The 18,386-nt window shown below is 40.7% G+C and overlaps 1 protein-coding gene across 2 annotated transcripts; it reads right to left on the bottom strand.

Annotated features, from left to right (window-relative positions):
• Positions 1-342: 342 nt before the first annotated feature.
• Positions 343-15,840, bottom strand: LOC146689456 (endosome/lysosome-associated apoptosis and autophagy regulator family member 2-like). Of its 2 annotated transcripts, none has more exons than XM_085437695.1 (22): positions 15,560-15,840; positions 11,015-11,135; positions 10,751-10,940; positions 10,499-10,646; positions 9,631-9,720; positions 9,441-9,546; positions 9,210-9,359; positions 8,871-8,959; positions 7,426-7,606; positions 6,644-6,772; positions 6,105-6,195; positions 5,896-5,998; positions 5,580-5,717; positions 5,167-5,439; positions 4,897-5,070; positions 3,974-4,163; positions 3,469-3,565; positions 3,283-3,384; positions 3,014-3,140; positions 2,503-2,681; positions 875-1,037; positions 343-782 (listed from the first exon to the last, which is right to left on the bottom strand). In XM_085437695.1, exons 1-22 carry the CDS (start codon positions 15,695-15,697, stop codon positions 714-716), a joined length of 3,048 nt encoding a protein of 1,015 aa, XP_085293821.1. In that variant the 5' UTR covers positions 15,698-15,840; the 3' UTR covers positions 343-713. The 2 variants fall into 2 exon arrangements, with proteins under 2 accessions (XP_085293821.1, XP_085293820.1); XM_085437694.1 differs by having other exon boundaries at positions 343-785.
• Between the last annotated feature and the right edge of the window lie 2,546 nt (positions 15,841-18,386).

Consider the following 18,386-nt stretch of genomic DNA (forward strand, 5'->3'; position numbering starts at 1 on the left):
AGCTCTCTACCGTACAATATAAAGCACTTTGAGGTGACTGCTGTGGTGATATAAATAACAGTGAACCAAAGAACACCAAGCTGGCTACATCCATCTTTATCATTTATAATACCCATGTACCAAGCTCACAATAAAAGTATGGCCTTAAGTCAGGAATACAATAAAAACAAGCTTTTAACCTTCACTCCCAATTACAAAGGTATACATGCAAATTACGTGTTAAAGGTGTTTGACCTCAGCCTACTTTAAAAATAACAGGTGTCTGTTAAGGAGGCAGAGTGGGTGGATGATGATGTCATATAATTAATGCTTGTATGTGAACCCCAAACATCCACACAGAAATCCCCAAAGCCAAAGAGAACTTTAATAAAGGTTTGACATCATAACATCAATATAAATACGTGACTCTTAACAGAAAATACCAAATTAAATTACAAAATATACAAAAAACCCCAAACATTAAAAGCTTGTTTTCCTCTCTCTGTAACTGCTGTTGAGCATCCATGGTGATAAAGCAGGAGCTTCCTGTGTATTCCAGGGTGGAAGAGTTAAAGCCATTGTCCATGCTGTCCTCAAACTGGGGTGTGTAGAGGTGCCCCCACAATGAAGGAGGTTATAAGAGACACGTAGGGAGGTGGACAGCGAGACCATTGCTAACAGACTGTTCCTCTGTTGTGTCAGCCCAGCCTCGCTCTTCCTCTGCTGGCATCAGTTTAACCCAGGACCCATCGATCAGACTGTGAGGATTTCAACTGCACAGACTCGCTGCTCTCTCCATCCTCCTGCTGAGACGCACATATTAGAAATGTTACGTGTAAAATCAAAGAGACATGGTAAGTCTTTACACGTGAAGTAAAATTTACTTTATGCACACCTTGTTGGCAATGGCGCGCAGTTTCCCCAGCAGCGAGGGTTTCTGGGCGTAGACCACGTCGTCATCGGGCTCCTCTCCTTCAGCCAGGCCACAGCTGTCTGCAGCTGGCAGCTCACACTCTTTGTTGGCAGACATTACCAGACGAGAGTACTTGTACTCCAGCCTGGCCACAAACCACAGGGTGTGAATCACAATCAGGCAGTGTATCATTTAACATCAGACAGCATCCGGTACGAGTGTATTTTTAAACAGAAATTCGTTCCATGACTTATCTATTTGACTCAGCTTTCTGAAGAAAATCACGCCTCTTATGTACTCAGTCACCCCCTTCATGCCCGGTTACTCATCTCTCACAGAGCTGCTTTTCTTTTCTTTTTTTACACTGATGTCAAATGATAATCATTTTCAAAGCCTAATATTAAGACAATTTCCTTTGTGGGATATTGTTGACACTTTTCCATATTTTTTCACTATATTCTCACTTAACTGAAAATATCTTCGTTCTTCTTTCTTTTGTTAACTGTAATTTTTCAGGAAATATTTATGTGATTTTCCTTTTTCCTAACACTTTATAATAAAGCCCTAAAAGTGCAATTAATCTAGAATTAAAAGTAATTTCCGTACATTCAATCTGAAATTGCAATGTAATTATATAGTCATAGAAATACTTAGCATTGGATACACTAGAATAAGGGAGTAATTATACTGTTAGTGATTTTAAGTAGCACATAATTTGGGCCTATGCCCTGCAGCGTTTGCTGGTGTTTATTTTTTCTTCTAAGCAGGAAGGGGAGACCAGCCCTTATTACATATTTATATGTAATATAAGAGGACAATTCAATAGTGGAACTTCAATGATATACACTAATATAATGCATAAACAGTGTAAGATAGGGAAATTTGATTTGTTTTTCCACTAAAATATATTGGAATTATGCACTACTTAACATTACTTAAACATTAGTTAAAGTTACTTAAACGTTACTTAAAATTAGTTACACATTACTAAAAAGTATTTCCAGTGTAAATTTTAAACTTTACTGTGAAAGCTCTAGCTACAAATGAATTCATGATGTAAGGTAAAATACACGAGGATCGCACCCTTGATTGGAGGCTGTGCTATAACTATAAATATTTGTCTTATGTCTAGAATAAAATTTCATTCAATTTCTTTATAAAAAAAATCAATCACTGTTAAATCTACAGTCTTTCCCTCCACTAAATATTCTCACTTTTTCTTTGGTTTATCTACTTACAGTGACCTTAATCACATGATACACAAACATTCAGTGTGCTGTATTTGCACAGACAGATAGATACAAGAGGTCACAATTACGGTGATAATAAAGACAGATTATTTCTTTTCATACACAAGCATGTTCTCAATCCTGCTAGCCTTTAAAATACATTCAAGATGATAGTAATCATAAAGGGTTACAAACAGATTTTTGAGTTCACTCTGCAACATGTTTACGATTCACTGATTTGCAACGCTGGGCATTAAAACTGTCACCGGTGCCTTCAGGGTGAAGAATTTGCTGTCACAGACAAACATCTCTGACCACTAATAACAATTCGCTGTGATCTTAATGAGCACATTGGCCTGCTGTTAGGGTGCCTCTTATTACCTCTTGTTTTTCTTCCAGAAATAGCAGGTGAGGGAGATGAGCAGCACGGCCACAAAGGCCCCGCCTCCAACGCCGACCTTAAGCCATAGAGCGATGGCCTCACACGGGGAGGAGCTCCGGGGAGGCAGAGACACTCCTTTGGTGCACAATTTGGGCTCGTTCCACACATATAGAGTTTCCTGATGACATGAGGGGATTTACATTACTGATTAATGTGTTTTCTCAGGTTATAAATCAGTTTGTTCCATTAAAACATTATTAAACTGGTTTTGGCTAAACCATAAAAGTTTAAATGTGTTTTGTTTTTATTTTTTCCTGCAAAAAATCATGTTGTGGAAAAGATGAGGCAAATTAAAAATGTACTTTTGGGTCTTAACTTGAAAATGTCTCACAATGTGAAGGTAAAACTTTGCATGGTTTTACCAAAATCCCTCACTCACTGTGCGCGAGGCAGTATGAGAGACTCCGGCTTTCTGTGAAGTAAATGAGGTATGGGGAAGGTGTGAGTTACCTGGACGCCTCCCTTGCATGCTCCCTCTATCCGGTGGTAGTCGTCCTCAGTGCAACGTGGACAAGCGCTGGCACTCTCCCACAGGAAGTGAAACGTGCATCCATCACATGTTCCTGCTGGACAGGAGCTGTCAAACACACAGATCAGTTATAGAGCTGCTAAGAGTAGTACATTTGTTACCTATTAGTTATTGAATGTTTTTGTTAACAAAGTATAAAAATAAACATCAAATCTATACAGAAACTACACTTTAACTGATGTGCAACTACCTGGGTACGGAGAGCTCTCCTCGCTCAGACTTCTCTGGGTTACAGCGAACGGTGATGACTGAACTCCGACCCAGATCACATGATGCCGTCACCTGCGTTGAACTGAAGGAACACAAACACACATCAGGGACTTGAACACAACAAAAATATTTGACTGTTGCTTCCAGCTTTCTTTTTTCTTTTTACCTGTAGAAGAAATTGATGTCGGGAACATCCTGTGAGTTTTCCGGGAAAAGATCTGGTTCGGCACTGACACCATTGAGAACGGTGTCTACTGTCGCTCCTGAAAAAACAAAGGGGAGAGAGATCAAGGTGGTTTTTACCAGCTGATTATCACAAAACTGCATGACGCTATTCAACCAGCACCAATCTGGGTGATCCAACCCAATTAAAACTGTTCACCCAGGGGTACAGCAGGGGGCGCTCACGAGTCAGTCCCAAATAAATCTGTTTCACAAATTGTTTCCATTAGTTTTTCTTATAGTGAAACGTCAGAATTCTCTTAATCCAACCTGACTGGTCAGTTAAGGCTTTACAAATAGACACCCTCCACTGATGGGACTTGATTCCATATGATAACTAGACTTGAGAAATGTAATTAAACCCTAAGTGAAACTCCCAGGTATGTATATGAAGAAGCTTGGCGGTGGTTGAAAGTGAGTGACTCAGGAAGTTCTGTTTAGGCCCTTACCAATAAAAGTGTCAGCAAGGCTGATGGATTGCGAGGAAATGGCCATTCTGAAGCCCCGCCCATCCGATGGGATGATGGTCGACTGACAGATAAAGCTGTCCACTGAGTTCACGAACTGAGCTGCGTCGCTCTGGTCGTCTTTGTTGGACACGTCTGTGACGTTATCGGTGCAGACAGCAGCTCTCTTTCCCTGCAGCCAGCGCCAAAATGAATCTGTCAGTGTATAATTTCTCTAATGTCAGATTATTTTCACATCTATTTTTCACCGCTTTACATCCTAACGAGATGTGGACACGAACATCTCATGGTCAAATATACAATATATCCACCATCCATCCATCCATTCGTTTCCGCTTATCCTTTTCAGGGTCACGGGGTGCTGGAGCCTATCCCAGCTGTCATAGGGCGAGAGGCAGCATACACCCAGGACAGGTAGCCAGTCTGGCGCAGGGCTAACACACAGAGACAGACAACCATTCGCACTCACATTCACACCTATGGGCAATTTGGATTAATCAATTAACCTATCCCCACAAACTGCATGTCTTTGGATGGTGGGAGGAAGCCGGAGTACCCGGAGGGAACCCACGCAAACACGGGGAGAACATGCAAACTCCACACAGAAAGACCCAGGCCTGATGGTGGAATTGAACTCAGGACCTTCTTGCTGCGCGGCAACAGTGCTAACCACCGTGCTGCCTCAATATATCCACCATTAAAAAGTAATTCTCAGTATGTTTTTTAGATAAGCAAGATAAGCAAACTCAGTTCTTATATCCCTTACACTTCAAACATTCAATAAAAAACAGGTGAAAGATAAAAAGAACAAAAGAACATTTAAATGATTTTTAAATACGTTTGCTTCACAGGCTGATCTCTGAAGTGTTTTTGAGGCTGATGTAAGCAGAAAGCAGGTCAATTACCCCGTGGCCACACAGGCTAATGTTGAACAGATGAAGGTATTTTGTGCCTTTAGAGGTGAAACTGGGCCCGATGGTCAGTGAGGCCACATCGCTCAGGGCGCTGAGGTCAAAGGTCAGGGTGCGGTTGTTCAGCGTGTGGGTGAAGGAGCAGTCGCTGTAGCACCGGGAGTGTTCCTGAAAGAAAAAGGAAAAACATGATCTCTCTTAACTGGATAAAAGTACTAAAACATGATGATCCAGAATGAGGTATCATGACTGCAGGGCTCTCACCTTGTTACTGATACTTCCTGGTCCACACGCGACACACGCGTCCTGGCCGTAGGTTTGTCGCCCAGCCAGGTGTGTGTTGGGGGGACACTCCTGGCATCGGTTGGTGTCTCTGTCGATGTAAAAACCAGCTGGGCAGGGAACGCAGGACGAGCCGGCACGCTGGGAATTCTGAGGTACCAGAGCGCAGGCACGGCACGCTGATGCCACCCCATCAATCACGTTCGTCAAGTTGATGGAGTAGATCTTCACCGTGTCAGCAATGAAACGACGGACCTATAGACAAAAATATGCCACCGCAATTCCTTGTTGGATATCTTGATATTTGAGACAGCCTCACTCTCGGCAGAGCCTTAATAACGTTGCTTTAACAGCTGACGCCATGAATAAAAATCACACGACTGAAAATCACTCACATCTAGAGCATGGTTAGTCCTCTGGAAGGCCCACGTATACGTGACGGAGGCGTTTCTGGTCATGCTGTGCGAGTACGACTGTTTGCCCTTACTGCCCTCCCAGGACTCCACCACTGTGGTGCTCTTCCTGTTCACGTCCTGCAGGGGGCGTGCCAATAAAACACAAAAACAAAGGATTTGCTAACTGAGCAGTAACACGCAGAACACCATTATAAACCAGACCTCGATGATGAGACGTGACCATTCTGACTCACTCAGTAAAGTTAGCCACCTAATTACCACCTTCTGCTGGAAATGAACACAAAGAGGCACACACCATCATGAAGTAGAGCTCGCAGTCGGCTGAGCAGATGGTCTCGAACACAAAGGTTATCCGGCCAAACTCGCTGCCGGTCATCCCTGAAAGCGAGGCTGGGACCCTGTCACCAAACACAAACACAAACTCGCATTTAGTAACACACAGATCCTGTTTGTCATCATTAGGACAGGCTGGTTTCTTCTCTGTACACAAACACACAGACTTACTTGAAGCCGGGGACATGCAAGCTGAGGATAAGATAGTCATTATCCGAACTTCCTGCTCCGCTGCGAATGTGATCTCCCGCCACCTCCCATCCTATGGAGCAAAAGGCGCGATGCACTCGTATTACACCTCCGTAATTCTCCATGACAGCATATGAGAGGTTGTTTTACAACATTATCCACAATTAGCACAGCAGTAATGGGTAAAAAGTGGTTGCAGGTGATTTCAGCTCGCAATTCAAGCTCAACACAAAGCCCATTTTCCACCCAGACGTGTTCATTTTGACTCATTTGTCACTGTCACCTCTGCATTTGCTCTTAGTGATTAGATACACGGGGAATGGCTAGTGTTGTAGTTTCCTTCACTGTGTTTACATTTTTCATGTAAATTTTACTGTAATTAACCAGAAAATTAATATTTTACATTTTCTGCTTTTTCTTTTCTGTCAAAGTGCTTTGTAAAGTCTGCAGCTGAAGGTGTTACATAAACAAAGTATTGTTATAAATATATCTACTAATGTGTCAGGCATCCGTGTGCTCACCGTTCTTGTCGTCACATTTGGAATTGCCCACGTTGAAACAGGAAGTCTTCATGTTGGAAGGCAGCACGTTCCACCATTTATACTCGTAACCCAACACCGGCTCGGTACCTGCAGGGCACTGTGCACACGCTGGCACACACACACACACGCAAAGATCACATAAAAGCTGTTTAGACACGACAATGACATTTACCTCCTGGGTACAAAATTGTGTTTGTACAATCTTTTCAGCCGGGTCGATCTTAAACAAATTCATCTCATAATGATGGACAGAGGTGATCATTATATAAGCAGATGGAGAGGCTTTGTAAACTGCTGGGAGGACGTCCAGCCTTTGAATGGAGAATAATGAAGGAATTAAATGAACTTTGGTTTTTATTGGAAGAGAGCTCATTTGCAAGTACAGGATCCAGCTTAAGTGTACAAGTTGTATGACTGTTGTAATTGTTTTTATTAGTTATAGTATGTTTGCAGCAGTTTACAGCATGCCACATCTATTTACATGCATTTATTTATTGCTTTGTAAATGTTTGTTATGTACTGCTTTAAACTCATTTTTCATTTTTTACTTGTATTTTATTTTAATTTGAGTACTGCTTCTTTAAATTCTATATGTATTTATACCTTAAATGCTTTTCTAAAGCATTTATAAGTATCGCTAACCAGCTCTTGTATGAACACGAAGCAGTGGAAACGATAAAGATGTTTAGATTGATGAAAACAGATTTAAATTTTATCAACACCAGGGTGAGGCCGGTGAGGATAGGTGTGAGCAGGTTTACCGTAGGTGCCGTCCGAGTGCGTTCCAGGTGGGCAGGGCAGGCAGGTGGAGTCGTTGCTGTTGTAGTAGCCGGGGTTGCAGGGAGGGCAGGGCTCTCTCTGGCCTGTTGCCGGCAGCTCCACGGCTCCTGTGATGTTCTCCACGCAGATTTTTGGCTCCACCCAACGATACAGCACCTGTGTCTGTAACAAAGCAGGTTTAAAGCAGGAAATTCACTCTGCTCAAGCAAAAACAAACACCTTAAAAAAACAAAGGTGAGATTTTTTTACTGCCCTGTAACAAGGTGCACTTCTACAAAAGCCAGTCGGCATGCTGCCTCTCAGGCTGAGTTTTCATGGGTTGTTTATCGCACTGAGAGACTTTACCTGCTTTTGCTACAACACTAAATGAGCCGTCGAACACTTTTAATGATGCATTTTAATCACATCTGTCTTTCTGTGTGAAACGTTCACGGTTTTTCATACGTACAGTGTATAAAATTTGAGTGCTGTACATATCACGTGACAGGCAGTGTCAGAAATATGTGACAAAGTAAATAAAAATAATAATAAATAATAAACGAGATGAGAGAGGAAACAAAAAGTAAGTAAAACATTTAAAAGGTGAAACCATTTTAGATACACGAATACCAGCTGCACAAAAGGATTAAAAGTAAGGAATAAAGAAAGTTACTATTAAAGCAGTTCAATTAAAAACAAATATAAAATAAATACAAAAATGATCAGGCACGGAGGAAGCCAGCTTATAAAAATATTTAATTTAATTTTCTTCATTAATATATTTGGTCATTATATTAAATATGTTCAAAGAACCGAGCCTGGTTCTCCCAAAGGCTTCTTCCTGCTAAAAGGGAGTTTTTCCTTCCAACTGTCACCAAGCATACGATTGTAGGGGTTTCTTTTTTTTTTTCATGTTGTTGGGTCTTTACCTTACAATATAAAATGTCTACTGTTGTTATTTGGTGCTGCATAAATGCAATTTGAATCAAATATTAATAAGTATAAATTAGTACGCTTAAAATAATACCTATCCCTATCCATAACCCTTAGCCTAAACCTAACATAACCTGATTATAACCCCGACACTAAAACCACATTTTGAGTCTCAAAATTGTGGGGATGTGAATTTTGTCCCCATATGGGACTGATGGTCCCCACAAGTATAGTAGCATTCCAATTTTTGGTCCCCACAAAGATATATAAATATGGTACACACACCTACACACACACATATATACACTCGCTCTGGTTTTCCTTGTTGACTTTGCATATGAGTGCGACACAGGGCGTGTTTATATGCATATCTGTCCTTGTGTATTTAAAAAGGTCATTGTGTGTGTGTGTGTGTGTGTGTGTGTGTGTGTGTGTGTGTGTGTGTGTGTGTGTGTGTGTGAGAGAGAGAGAGAGAGAGAGAGAGAGAAATATGAAACATGCAAGCGCTGCTGACCTTCCCCTCGCTGTCGCAGGCTGTGTGGATCTGGAAGTAATCCTTCTCCGAGCATGGTGGCCTCTCCTTACATTCAGGCCATCCCTCGTCTGAGAGAGGACGCAAACACAGAGGCAGGATGAGCATCAGCAGAGACCAATGAGGTGCTAAAACTAAATGAATCTATTATTATTATGAGGGAAGGTGTTTCCTTAGCCGTCTCCTCAGAGGAAATATGCAAGCTTATTATTACTGTAAGTTCACCATGTCAAACATGAGAGAGAGCTTACACTGTTTACATTATGACTGAAATAATGTAAACACTGTTTGTTGTGGTGCTGTTGGGCGTCCTGTACGTACGTGAGTAGTGGTGTTCGGGGCAGGGCGTACAGGAGGACGCCCCTTTCACAGAGTAAGTGTTGCTGGGGCAGGGCTGGCAGGATGAGGAGCCGGGGGTCGGGCTGAACCAACCGGGTCGGCACGGGAAACACTCGGATGTGTAGGCGACACCTGGACAAAAGTGTGGAGATGCTTTAAGTATACGCACACCTGCAAAAAGCATCCGACCGTGAGCTGGAGGTCAACTTTTACCTTCTATTTGGATGTTCTTCAGCAGCACAGGCTTGACCATCTTCCCCCCCACCAGTATCCCAGTGGTTCTCCAGTACAGGATGTTGGTACCAGACTTCAGGCTCACCTGAGGCCAAGGTGCACACAGTGAGCCACACATCACATGATACTGCAGCAGCTTGCACACACAGAGGTAGAAACACGTGCTCACCGTGTGTGTGTCCCATTCTCCATTGTTGGTGACTTTTATCCATTTCTGATCGTCAGTCTGAGCCATTTCCTGGCATTGCTCATTCTGGACCTGAGAACAAGTTAACACAGAGGTTATTATCTACACAAACAAGCAAAAATGACTCTTCTTCAACATTACCTGCTATTAAATTCATTACGGATACGGACAAACGCTACACCCAGAGTATAACTTGAATAAACTTGCACAGCCTTGTGTTTGACTTTTTAAAGCACTACATTTCATCTGTATGAAATAGGCTTAAAAACAAGTCAAGCTCATACAAACTCAAAACTCATCAGCTAACAAATATCTGCAGTATGACTGTTTCTCTGTGCAAAGGTAAGCTCAGCCGCCTCCTGACTACCTTCATTATTCTTTAACCAGTAAGAATAATTAAAAATGTCTTCTTTCATAGCAAGCTTTTAAAGGTCTTGCATGTAAGTTTTTTAATAGCATAAATAGAATGAATCATACTTATGTTTACATTTATTTATTTCTACTTTGTGGAGTGTATTCTATTATTGTGTTGTATTATTGTTATAGTTTATTTTTATTGGTGCTCTATTCATTTTGCTACTGTAATTATGAGAAATTCTCATCTTATCTCATATTAAAAATGAGTGATTTGGACCAGATTTTTCACAACACTCTCAAGGATGCAGTTTATGAGCAACACAAGTTACTCCCGTAATAAAACAACTTCAACCAAGCTGGGCAAGAGGCCGAGCACACTACAGACAGGTAGTCGTCTACAACCAATTTACAATCACTAATCATCTAAATTGTCAATAAATCAAGAAATAAAACACTCTTGGTTTTATTCACTATTTTAGTTACAGGTGCTTACATAGAACTCGAAGAAGATGTTGTTGTCGGGGTACTGATAGGTGAAGGAGACAGAGCCCTGTTTTTCCAGATGTACGGCATAAACCAGGGACACCGTGCACTCGTCACGGTTGGACTCCAGATACACGCCCTGCGGCGTCCACGATGAGCTGCAATGAGAGCAAAACACAGCGGCAGCATACTCCATCTTGTTATATATTCAATAATACATGAATACCCATCTCCATGGTAATGGTAATGCTGTGTGCGCCACCTTTTACAGGCCTGAATGTCCTCTCCATTCGGCCCAGTGTCGAGGAAGCTGGCTAAGCTGGTGAAGCCTGCAGGGATGGCATCCCATTGGTCAAAACGAAGGCCGCTGCCCAAAGAATAAGAACCAGCCGCACACGGCGTGCACTGCTGCGTGGACATCTCCAAAAACTTCCCAGCCGGGCATGAGAAGGCTGAGGGAACAGAGAGGCTGTGTTGGCACGTGCACACACACACACACACACACACACACTGTGGTGGTACTCACAGCAGTCAGTGCCTCTGGTTGGAGGAGGAAGGTCTGAGCAGGAGCCTGGAGACCTAGGGATGGCGACCCTCCATCGTGCCCCTGTGCTGTCACACTCTGTGTACTGGTAGTAGTACTCTGACTGCACGATGATCACACACACAAACACACACAGACACGCAGATAGAAAGATCAATAAGGTATCCATTCATGGTTCCCAGGAGATGAGACTGTTTCAAATCTGTGGATTGGTGGATAGGTTGAACTGGACCAAAAATGACTGGTGGTTTCAAATTTTTCCCCTTAGCACTGTTTGCCTAATGTTGCGTAATTTGCCCGCACAGGCTACACACACATACAGTACAACATAGCTTCCCCAATAAGAGCTGACCCTGTGTAGCCTGACACTAACAACACTGCTCTGCTGCTGATTCCACATTCAACAAAAGCTGGTCGTACAAAGGAGAGCATGGAGACATTTACAGGGTAAAAAGATGGCTGACCTCAATGTCCACAGCAACCATCCACCGGTCATCTAATGGTCCATTAAGAGCGTGTTAGCGGGTCATCTTATCAAAGGACTGCTGGCTGTGACCTCATGCTCATTGAGGGAACTGAATGTTCATCCACAGGCCCTCTTTTTTACTTTACCTTTTAGTGCCCTTTAAAATAAAGGGCACTAAAAGGTAAAGTAATAACGAAAAAATGTCTTACATACTATTTATAATGTATCTATTTACAACCTCTGGTTGTATAAGAGCACATGGGGAACCTGAATTGATCTGTAGCTCCAAATAAAAACCTTCCTGGTGACTTTTTTGTGTCAGTCACTAGTTTTTTTCAAGTCGCACTGAATAAAATATGAAGTTCATTTAATATATGAAATCAGGTTTATCTTTGGCATGCTCATTTGTGTCTTTTATACCACCTATTAGTATTTCACAGCAGCTACTTTGATGTGAAATAGAAGGTAAACTTGGGTGTTACTAGTCACAGAAATTACACTTGATTAATGGAATTAGTAACATGTGTTTTCACCTGTTTTCCATTTCAGAAACAAGTCAAGTGTCCAGCCAGCTGTCCATGCATCAGCTGATATTGGACTTGTTGAGTGATACTAGCTTATAGTTTTGAATTTCACACATTATGGTGACCAATCCACAAATTAATCAGTGTGAAACCATTAATAGTGGCGGCAGCACAACAAAACCCAAAGAAAAGCATTCTTTGTACTTTTAAAGCAACTTCCTCTGAGTCCAAAGCCTCGCTCTGGCAGATCTCCATCTCCTCCCTCGATCCTGCTGTTCAACTGGACAAACAAATCAGCTGAGCACCGACTGACATCCGAGCAGCAGCTAATTAAACTGAAACAATCGCAGCGATAAACCTGACAGAGTCAATCGGTGCTAGAGCGATGGCTTTCAGATGTCAGATGTGTGTGTCTGGTGCAGATAAGCCCGAGCTCTTTTAAATGACTAATCACCTCGCCGCAGTGACAAACGTGGCCATTCATGCCGCACCCCCTCCGACAAACACGCCAGCAAACATTCAAACTGAGGCTTTGCTGTGCGAGCAGCAGCATCACCTGCGCTCAGATTCACCTTTCTGTGTTTCTGCACACAAAGAGGGCTAATGTGCTGACAGTGGGGGGAAAGGTTACACTGATAAAAAAAACAAACCACAGGCTAATGCCTTTTGCTGGTCTCCTGGGTGATTCACGCCGGTTGTCATGGAGACTGATGGAAGGAAGCGAGCAGGGACGGGATAAAATTCAGTGCCTCTTTACAGCAGAGGTTTGAGGATTTGATAGGACCCTAATCTCTCTAACAATGTATTTTTTTAAGTGCAGAAAAAAACATCTGGAAACTTCTGAAGCTGTATTAAGGTCATCTTTAGAAAACAGCACACAGCTGTTATATGACCGCTTACTGTTTATGCTTTTTCAGTCAGGTTTCCAACCGTTTTCATCTGACTTACCCAGAAAGCCCATTCATGTGATGTAAAGACCCCCTCAGTAACACCACTTCTCATGCTTTATTTTGATGTACATCTACACTCAGTGTTTAAACCACCAGTAATTTTTATTTTTTCCCTGCCTAACATGATGTTTAGTCACCATTTTCAACAGTTTATCCCTTATTTCTGCTATTGTTGGCTAAAATAAGGAATCAACTTGTCAGTGCCCGCTTTTTTAATGGCCCTGACTCCTGAAGTAAAATTCCCCATTCATTTTCTCCATGTCCAGATGATTCCCTGATGGTTTTGGTTGGTGGATCAAAATATGTCATCGTTGACATTTTTTTATACATTCAACTAAAGAAACTGGAACCAATATGTTTATATGACAGACTGTTGATAACAAAGTGCCTAAAGATAACATTTAAACTTAGTTCTTTGTTGTCTGTTATGAATAGACACCCTTACTCAAGGGGTGTTATGCTTCACCCCTTGAGTTTGGTGCCTTTTGTGTGCTTGAATGTTTCATAGGTCAGTGTTAACAGGTTCAACAAACAAAAAAAAGGTCAGGTACAAGGACTGGACTGAAAATGAGTGAAAAAGCAGCCAATGTACAAAGATGAATGTTGAAAAAGCTTAAAAAACAGGAGAACTGTTTCTCAACATTTCTTACACCTTAAAAAATATAAAAAAAAGTCTGGTTCCTTGGAAACGGGGATCAAGACTTTGCTGATGTTTTCCGTCATGTATTAGACTAATGTTCATTTTGTACCATTGTTCAGACGTTTCACACCTCTTTAAATGCTGTATTTCCATGTTTTGTGTGACAGCTATCAAGCTGAATCTCATCTAATCTAATAATGATAACTGCTCCCAGTGGCTTAGCGGCTCCTTGATGCAGGGTGCGGTAGGTTTTATTGATTTTATAAACTGACGGCAGTGAACTGTTATCTAACACAGGCTGGATCCTGTTTTATTACCCAGAATTCAAACTCTGATGAGAAATTAGTTTTTTATTTATTGAGTTATATTAAGTGTGAAACATTTTTATTTACCATTTAGAGACATTTGCTTCTATAATTTTTTTCCAACAGTTAGACGAAACGTTCACTAACACTCTTATATTGTGCATTTCAATAGGAAATTATAGTAAGTGGCCATTAAACTTAATTTGTGACCTCGAAAGTAAAAGCACAGTTGAACTATGCTTGAATTTACATGCACACTGATCCAGTTAATGATCAGTAGTTGTTATTTCCTGTTTTAATCATATATATATATATATATATATATATATATATATATATATATATAGCTTTCAGAACATTTAGAGTTTATTTATATTGTCTGACATCATATGGAGTTGTGACTGCCACAGTGTTTGCTGTAACTGATAACTTAGTTATCTAGCTAACAGGATAATGTTAGCTAGGATTAGCTACGTAGACAACTATAAAATAAAAGTCATAAAAATGTTCTTTTTCTATTATTTTCATGCACTTTATTAGCTTTTTTATTTTTATTTTCTTTTGTTTTCTGTTTTAAATACTCAAGTGGTTCATAACTAGCAGCTTTTCTCTGGACCAGGTAAAGGCAGGACATCATAAAATGCAGGAGTGTATTCACAGAGAAGGATATTAAATAAGTAACCCTGATTTAACAAACAAAATAAACTTGTTTTTTTTTAACCCATATGAAATTTTTGTTGTCATATACATGTTATACAGAGTCTAATCTTCAATGATAAGGATACATATTTATCTGTGATAAATTTATGCTAACATTTTGCTGTGATCTGTTCCTGCTAAAAGAAAGTTCTTCCTCCCCCCTTTCACCATGTCCTTACCCACAGGCTCATCATTCTCTCTTTAATATTGCAGGATATTTATCTCACAATACAAGGCACTTTTAGAGTTCGATCTGTTCAGTATTACAAAAAACTAGCAAATGAGTCCATAAACAATCGCTATAAGTGTTTGCCGAGCGCAGGGATCACACATTTCTTCATAACTGGATTTCGATTTTCAATCACAGCTGTCGCCCCCTAGTGACCATAAGGATAATGCTAGTTTTTTCATTTACAGGGTATCAGTCCTGGCATGAAAATCTCCCCATCTAGAGGGCAAAAAGCTTCTTCTTGTATTCCTTCAAGTCATCCTTACAGGGTTGAGAGCGAACCGTGCCAGCAGCCTTTCTCTGTCCTCCTCAGCGAGTAATCCCGGTCGGGCTTGCCGGCATGAGGCTGCTCTGAAGGGGATGAGAGAAGGATTCCAGCAGGGTGTTTATAGTCAACATGAACGGCATTTTAAGCCGATCAGCGACGTGAAGGACGAGGCGCACATACATCCGGACCCGAGCTGAGCCGAGCCAATGTAAAGCAGCAAAACGACTTGCAGCCCTTACATTGTTTTTATTTATTTTTGTATTTTTAATCCTTCTTCATTTTATTTTATTTTATCTTAATCTATTCTGCACATTTACTCTTGCATGCATGGCCATTTGACTTGTTGCCCTGATCATTTATTCTAGGATAAAGAAAAAGCAAAGCGGAGCGGGATCTGTGTTTTAAAAAGCAGCAGATATTATAATTATAATAACGACGACGCTCACCTTATTACACGGCCGCAGGTCTCCGGCGCCTTTAACTGATGATGTATGAGCGGCGATGATGATGATGGTGGTGGTGGTGGTGATGCTGAGTAAAAAGCTGCAGCTTGGGGACCGGGAGGCCCACGCCTGCTTCCTCATCCTCAGTCCGGGTCACAGAGCGCCGGGTGTCCGCTGCCTGGAGCCGCGTACTCGAAGCGGGCCGCACAAGAAGAGTCCCTGTCATTGATGCTCCCGCCTGCCTGTCTCACCCACTCTCCCCTCCTCCACCCACAACAGCGTCAACAGGCTGATAATAAAAATCGTTTCCGGTACAGGTTTTCAAATTAAAGCTCTCTTGTTACGTCCTATGAACCTCAGTTTTTATCACAACACCGTTATCCTGGGTTTATTCTCCAGGGTTTTATAATGTGTGGTTATTATTATTATTATTATTAAATTAAAAATATATGCAGTGCACTGGTGTCCTTTCTCTCAGTAAAACTGTGTACGATCTTAAAATAAATGTCTCTGAATATTAGTTAGCGAAGAGAGTTAATCATTCATCTGAATAATGAGATCTGCATCTGATGGAAAAAGATTATAATTTAAAATACAATACATGTACAAATAATTTCTAAACATTTATTTAGTTTGTAATTTTCTCTCTGCAGGATTACAATCACTAGTTGTACCTAAAAATAAAACACCTTGTAACATGGGTCCAACATTTTTAAAACTGAATTTCATCCTGTCTGTATTTATTTTTTTATTCTACATAAACTCCGATTTGGCGATGGTGAGATGTCCTAAAATTGATTTATTTTTCTAATGTTTACACATAGACCATATTATAACATAACCTGTTCACTTTAGTATTCACAAAAAAAGGCAAATTAATGATTTTTAATCTCCTTTTGTACATCGGCTTACAGACTAGATGGTGTTACCTCACTCTTTCTGCAATTTAAAAGGCGTTTGATAAATATTATTTCCTCAGTCTCTTCAGCACATGTAGTCGGACTTGCACTCATAATGCAACAAATCAGGAGATTATGTTTTCTTATTTTCAGTTGTTAAGTTTGATTGCACAGTGTTTGTTCATTTGTGAAGCCACTTATTTGCTATGCAACTGTTATAATGAGTAGTGTCACAATCCATTTGATGTTTACCCTTAAGTGTAACAGAATTCAATGGATCTGTGACAGTCGGGGAAAAAATCCCCCAAACCCCAAAGCATAGTAACATCAGTGACACAATAAACCACCCAGGGATTGGGTGGAATTGATTTAGACATACAAACACAGGATTAATACTACTACTACTACTACTAATTATTATTATTATTACAAAACTTCATGAAGAGCTTTTTATTTCTGTTAATGGTTAACGGTGGTGTTAGTTAGTTGTAACAGCTCTGTTGTGATTCATCATCAAGGTGACACCAGTGACAACTTCTATAAAAAAAAATTCTAAACCTATAGGGCATCAAACCACATGTTGTCAGTCTTGTTTTTCTCACAAAATTTCTTTCTTCTTTCTTTTTCAGTTCTCTAACAACTTCAACTAAATGCTTCATATGAAATTATGATATAAAAAAGAAAAGGTCTGAAAAATGAAAAGAGATACTGGACTCGCCACACCAATTTTTTGCAGCGCTTCACGAAACATGTTATAGATGTCGGCACCGCGGTGTTTTCCTTCAAAATAAAAGGCTTTTCTTAATCAGCAACGCCAGTGACACAACTCCAGGGTACCGTTACTTTGTTTAGATACTTCATAATATTTATTTGACATTTTATGTTTGTCATATATGTATTATTGCAAGATACAACATTGTTTTTTAGTGCTTCATAGACTCAAGGGTTAGTGTTAAATGACCTAATAAGTGTAAATTAGGGCTGCCACGATTAGTCGACTAGTCACGATTATGTCGACTATTAAAATCGTCGACGACTAATTTAATAGTCGACGCATCGTTTGAAGCTTTGTAAGATCACAAAGGACGCAGGAATGAGTAGTAGGATTTAAGGGTGTAATAACGGACTGAAACAGAAGATGGCAGCACTGCATGTACAAGGATGCCAGCTGCCGTTAAACCCCGAAGAAGAAGAAGCTGTGTCCCAGAATTCATAGCGCAGCTGTCAACAATGGCGGCAGCTAGTTAGTTTTAACTTTACTCTTATTATTCTTTCTGGGTCACAAAATAAACGTTTAACATATTTTCAGGCGAGAATGTAGCTGTGTAAACCTCAAATATCTGCTCAGTTTATCAAGACACCACATATTTTCAAAAGCTCTCCGACGTTTTCGGAGACGTCTGTTACCCACTAGCTCGTTAGCTAGGCGGGGGCAAGGCTAACTAGAGCCGTGAGAACACCGGACTCCCGGCAAATCGTTTTCAAACCCACCACTGTCTTTCGCTACTCAGGTTAAACATGATATATAAGTCACTTAGATAACTTAAAATGTTATTGTTTGGCTTTCTTTAGTATTTTATTTGTTCCTGAGTAAATCGGTTTGGCTAAGATTAAAGTTATAGTTTTTGCACAGCTAAATAAACTTCAAGCAGACAGCTGATCATCAGAAGTTTGAGACGCTGGATAATATACTCCGGTGTCCTGTTATATTTTAGAAAGCAAGGAGTTTATTAAACTTCACCGAAACAATCTGCAAATTTCATTAAAAATTAATAAACTACCATCTTGTCTTTATTTTTAGTTAGCACAAACACTTCAAGCTGTAAGCTAATGATAGTTATATAAGACCAGATGCTGCTGGTGCAATAAGCTGTACGTCCAATGGATGATGATCTGATTAGTCGACTAATCACAAAAATAATCAGTGACTA

This window comes from Copadichromis virginalis, linkage group LG17, assembly GCF_057382275.1.
Source record: "Copadichromis virginalis isolate Kocher_CV1m ecotype Utaka linkage group LG17, C_Virginalis_male_GT1.1, whole genome shotgun sequence".
Classification (NCBI taxonomy): domain Eukaryota; kingdom Metazoa; phylum Chordata; class Actinopteri; order Cichliformes; family Cichlidae; genus Copadichromis; species Copadichromis virginalis.

What these genes read in the sequence shown, in the direction of transcription:
- LOC146689456 (XM_085437694.1), bottom strand. Translation starts at nt 15,697, where the DNA reads ATGAGGAAGCAGGCGTGGGCCTCCCGGTCCCCAAGCTGCAGCTTTTTA. An exon ending in GAGAATGGGACACACACACG is followed by an intron (nt 9,547 to 9,630) that starts GTGAGCACGTGT and finishes CCTTGGCCTCAG; the next exon opens with GTGAGCCTGAAGTCTGGTAC. An exon ending in TGCGCGCCATTGCCAACAAG is followed by an intron (nt 786 to 874) that starts GTGTGCATAAAG and finishes TGTGCGTCTCAG; the next exon opens with CAGGAGGATGGAGAGAGCAG.